The sequence below is a fragment of the Plectropomus leopardus genome, chromosome 9 (assembly GCF_026936395.1).
Source record: "Plectropomus leopardus strain MGB_pleo_1.0 chromosome 9, ASM2693639v1, whole genome shotgun sequence".
NCBI classification, from domain to species: Eukaryota; Metazoa; Chordata; class Actinopteri; order Perciformes; family Serranidae; genus Plectropomus; species Plectropomus leopardus.
The window spans coordinates 22,610,799-22,614,676 of NC_142184.1; the positions used below are offsets into that span (position 1 = coordinate 22,610,799).

Below are 3,878 nucleotides of genomic sequence, written 5' to 3' on the forward strand. Positions count from 1 at the left end.
ATTTAAAGTTCACCCCCTGGATATTTTGAAAGGGAGAAAGCAGTGAGAATGTTTATCTTGTGTCTGCTGGTGGTCAGGGCTGAGAAACACTTAAAAACCGACTGACTCCTGGCCTGTGCCAGCCATGCGCACCAACGGCGCGCCGGTGCGGTATTAAATGTTGAGGGGTTTTGACCGGCGGTCACCAGGCTGAAACCTAATCCCAAGTAAAGGGGCCCGCTGACTGCAAGTGGCTGACACACGGCTAGCGCCACGCCACCTGGCGCAGAAACACTCAGTTCCGGGCTCCACGCACCGGAAGAAGATAAGTTTACACGCAGAGATAAACAGAGACGGGGGAGAGATCAAGAAGGAGAACTTTTATACACAGAAAAGGGTTTGAAAGTGAGAGAAGAACGCAGCCGGCCAGATGTAGGCCACGGACTGTATATAAATAAAAGGCCGATTCAAATGATGTTGTCAGTGAGTGTGAGACAGACTTTTTTCGAGCAATATTCAAGCTCCAAATATGTTTCTTTATCTGCCTCGACTTTCCCAAGTCTGACCAAGTCCCCTCGTTTTCTCCTTTATTGAGGTGTAGTCCCCCTGGGAGTGGAATTGAACAATTGATGCACAAAAGGAAGCGAGGATCCTTCCATATTCCCCTTTCACTGAGGCAATCTGTTAGTGACATTAACCCCTGAGCGCATTTCCCAGGCTCATGAATGGGTTTTAAGACTTCTTAAAGCTCCCGCTGCATACAGGATGAGACCCTTTTCAAACTTTTAATTACCTTTATAGCAATAGAAAAATACACCCCCATTGTCCCCGGGACCATTCTCCTGCGGGACAAGATGTAAAGAGTTACCGCCAAACTGGTGACAAGGTGGCCTCTTAAAATTTAGTAGATTAATTGATACTGGGGGTCAGATCAGGAACGTAATCGATAGGTTGCAGCTTCGATTTGGCCTCATGACTGCTGTGAGTCTGTTTATTTCCTAATGTGACTTTTAGGCATGGCGTCTAAAGCTACAAATGACCCTTAATACCCTAAAATAAAGAGAAATAATGCGAAATGCACGTCAAAGAAATTGGGTGCAGACAAGAAATGAATTTCTGAAGTAATTTATTAAAACAACGGGTCATCACCCAACTTCACTTTTTCTTTTTAACACAAAACAACAAAGATATAAAACACAGCTTTGGTATAACAATCAATAACAAATCTGTACAAAACTAAAACCTTTTCATAAAAAGTACTTCATAACAAAAATTTCCTATAAATCTTCCACATGTACAGCATATTTATCACCGACATCCAAATGTTGGAATCAGACAATAAAAAACAAAAACATCTGCCAAGTAAGGCAAACCTTGTTCCATGAAACGAAACACTTATAACTACCGGGGGCATTAAGTGGTTAGAGTTAGCGTCCCGTAGCGGAAAAGTCACAGGTTCAACCCCCGTAACAGTTGTCTGTGCAGTCAGTTTAATGTCTAAACTGGAAAATTAATGCAAACTGGTTTAATGTGAGTCTTTGGCCTAGCGCTACCAAGGCCTCCACACAGGCTCGTTGCTCTCTGATCCGGTGCTGACTCCCACTGGGCTGACCGCCTGGGACCCCCCGGAGAAGGACGTCATGCCGTGGACTGGAGAAGCTGCCGTCGGCGCCGAGCTGCCGTGCACCGGGCTGGCGTTCACCGCAACAGGCACTCCTGCGTTTGCGTAAAGAGGGATGACGGGAGCTGTGGTGGAGGTGAAGGCCGGGTTAGGGATCAAAAACGCGAACTGTCCATCGGTTGCGGGCACCAACTGGAAGCCTCCAAACACCTTCGGGGAGACGGCCTCGGCAGGGCTGAGTTTGGAGCCCATAGCAGCGGCGTTGATGGGGAGAGTGGATGGGAGCTGCACGTGGAGAGGCTGCGCCAGGTGCGCCTGTTGGGACGCGGCCTGCTGCGGGTAGTTCATTGACATCATCTGGCCCATGCAGCTGGATAGGTGGCTGAGGAGCCTCGACCTCACCTCCGTGTTCACCCCCTCAGAGGTGGACAAGAAGCGCGTGACCTCATTCATGCACTCGTTGAAGCCCGCTCTGTATTTGCTCAAGACGGTGGCATCTGCCGAGAGTGCTGCTGAGGGGAATAAAGAGAGCAGATATTAGAGGTTTGTCACTCCTTCAACTGCTGCCTAACGACTTGATTATGTTTTCTATCCACCTTTGATTAAATAAACTTACCGCTCATCTGGACGCGCTGCAGGTTCCGCAAGTGCTTCACTGTCATCTCCAGGATGTCTGCTTTCTCCAATTTAGAGTGTCTGGAGCTCTGCAAGATAAACATGATAAGTTAACACCGTATTCAGGGCACAATTACATCATCTATGAACATAAAAGAGAAAATGAAGGCATCAAAATGACCTCAACTTACATCTTTTTTAAGTGCGTCCAGGATGAGAGTCTTCAGTTGCCCAAGGCTTTCGTTTATTCTCGCTCTCCGGCGTTTTTCCATGATCGGTTTGGATGACTGCAAAGAGTAAACAATTGAAAATAAATTTCTTGTTCATTATTTACACATACATTTGCACACTGCGCGTCGTTTCACACTACTATAACAAACTTGTTAAACTGATCACAAACTGTAATCCCCAATTAGTAATTAAAAAAAAAAAAAAATCTTACTTTTCTGTGCTCGCTGGCATTTTTCGGTTTGTCCGGTGTGTGTGTTCCGTTCGCAGGGGCACCGGCAATCGGGGATGCCGTCTGCTTTTCCATAGTGTCAGCTGGCATCGTTGATCAAAACCAGGTAAATGCGTCAATAAGTAAATCCTATGTGGAAGCTCCGGGGAAATAAAAACGCTGAAAGTTCACGTTTTGCCGCTGCAGCTCGTATGAGAGATGCCTGACAGTCCCACCGATCACTTTGTCGCTTGTTATCACTGAGCTGTCATCTGAGTATAGGAGCGTGCGTTGCACCGCGCGGGGCGACTCTCCGCTTCTGCCGCCGACACACGCCGCAGCGGTACTTATACACGGCTCGCGTGCTCCCAGTTCGTGTGAAACCCTCTCTGCATTCTTTCCCACACTCGCCTCAGCCAATGGCAGAGAGGACTCACCCATTGGGCGCGGGGCAGACCGCTGATTGGACAACACCCCTGCGGGCCGTCAGTCACGCGCTGCTCAATCAGCCCTGCAGGGACAAACAACAAAGCGGAGCGAGCAGCAGCGGCCGGGCCGGGCTGTGAAGTGATAAGGGAGGGGAATGCGCTGGATGTTTGCTTCCAACTTTGCTCCGTGCTCGTCACAAATGTTTGAGTGTGTCTGTGTGTGTGTGTGTACGGGAAGAATGTAGAGTGTGCTGAAGGTGCAGCCAGTAACCTACTTTTCACGGTGTGTGTAGATTACTAAATAAATGTGTACTTATTAAGATAAATTACTACATAGTTTTCTGTCTGCAGATGCTTTCATACTTCTTTTAACAGATTTTGGTGTTTGATATGTGTACGGCGCGTGACAAGTGCCAATAAAACCGAATAATATTTATATTTTCTTTAACGTCCAGTTAAGGAAGTAAGGGAATGGCTGCTGCGTTTAATAGCGACCAAGTTTATTTATTTCAAGCATAAACATTATCTTGGCCCTACGTGAGAACAAATACACATTTCATCTATTTTTAAGGCTCCTCTTGCGCCTCCAAGGAGAAGACATCTGTAATGGCACGCGAGGCGGTTTGCAGTAGCACGCACCAAGCCAATGGCATGCGGCCACTTTATGCAAATACAGCAGGGCGCACTCTGATTGGCTGTGTGAACAGCTCTATGTCAATCATCCCGACGCGGGAGCCGCTCAAAGGGGAAGAGGAGGAGGAGGAGGAGGAGGAGGAGAGGGAGGCACATCTGTCCG

General features: G+C 47.7%; 1 protein-coding gene across 2 annotated transcripts; it reads right to left on the bottom strand.

Annotated features, from left to right (window-relative positions):
* Positions 1-1,088: 1,088 nt before the first annotated feature.
* hes4 (hes family bHLH transcription factor 4) lies at positions 1,089-2,996 on the bottom strand. 2 transcript variants are annotated; one of them, XM_042491927.2, is made up of 4 exons: positions 2,658-2,996; positions 2,407-2,502; positions 2,217-2,304; positions 1,089-2,109 (listed from the first exon to the last, which is right to left on the bottom strand). In XM_042491927.2, exons 1-4 carry the CDS (start codon positions 2,763-2,765, stop codon positions 1,529-1,531), a joined length of 873 nt encoding a protein of 290 aa, XP_042347861.1. In that variant the 5' UTR covers positions 2,766-2,996; the 3' UTR covers positions 1,089-1,528. The 2 variants fall into 2 exon arrangements, with proteins under 2 accessions (XP_042347861.1, XP_042347859.1); XM_042491925.2 differs by having other exon boundaries at positions 1,089-2,112.
* Between the last annotated feature and the right edge of the window lie 882 nt (positions 2,997-3,878).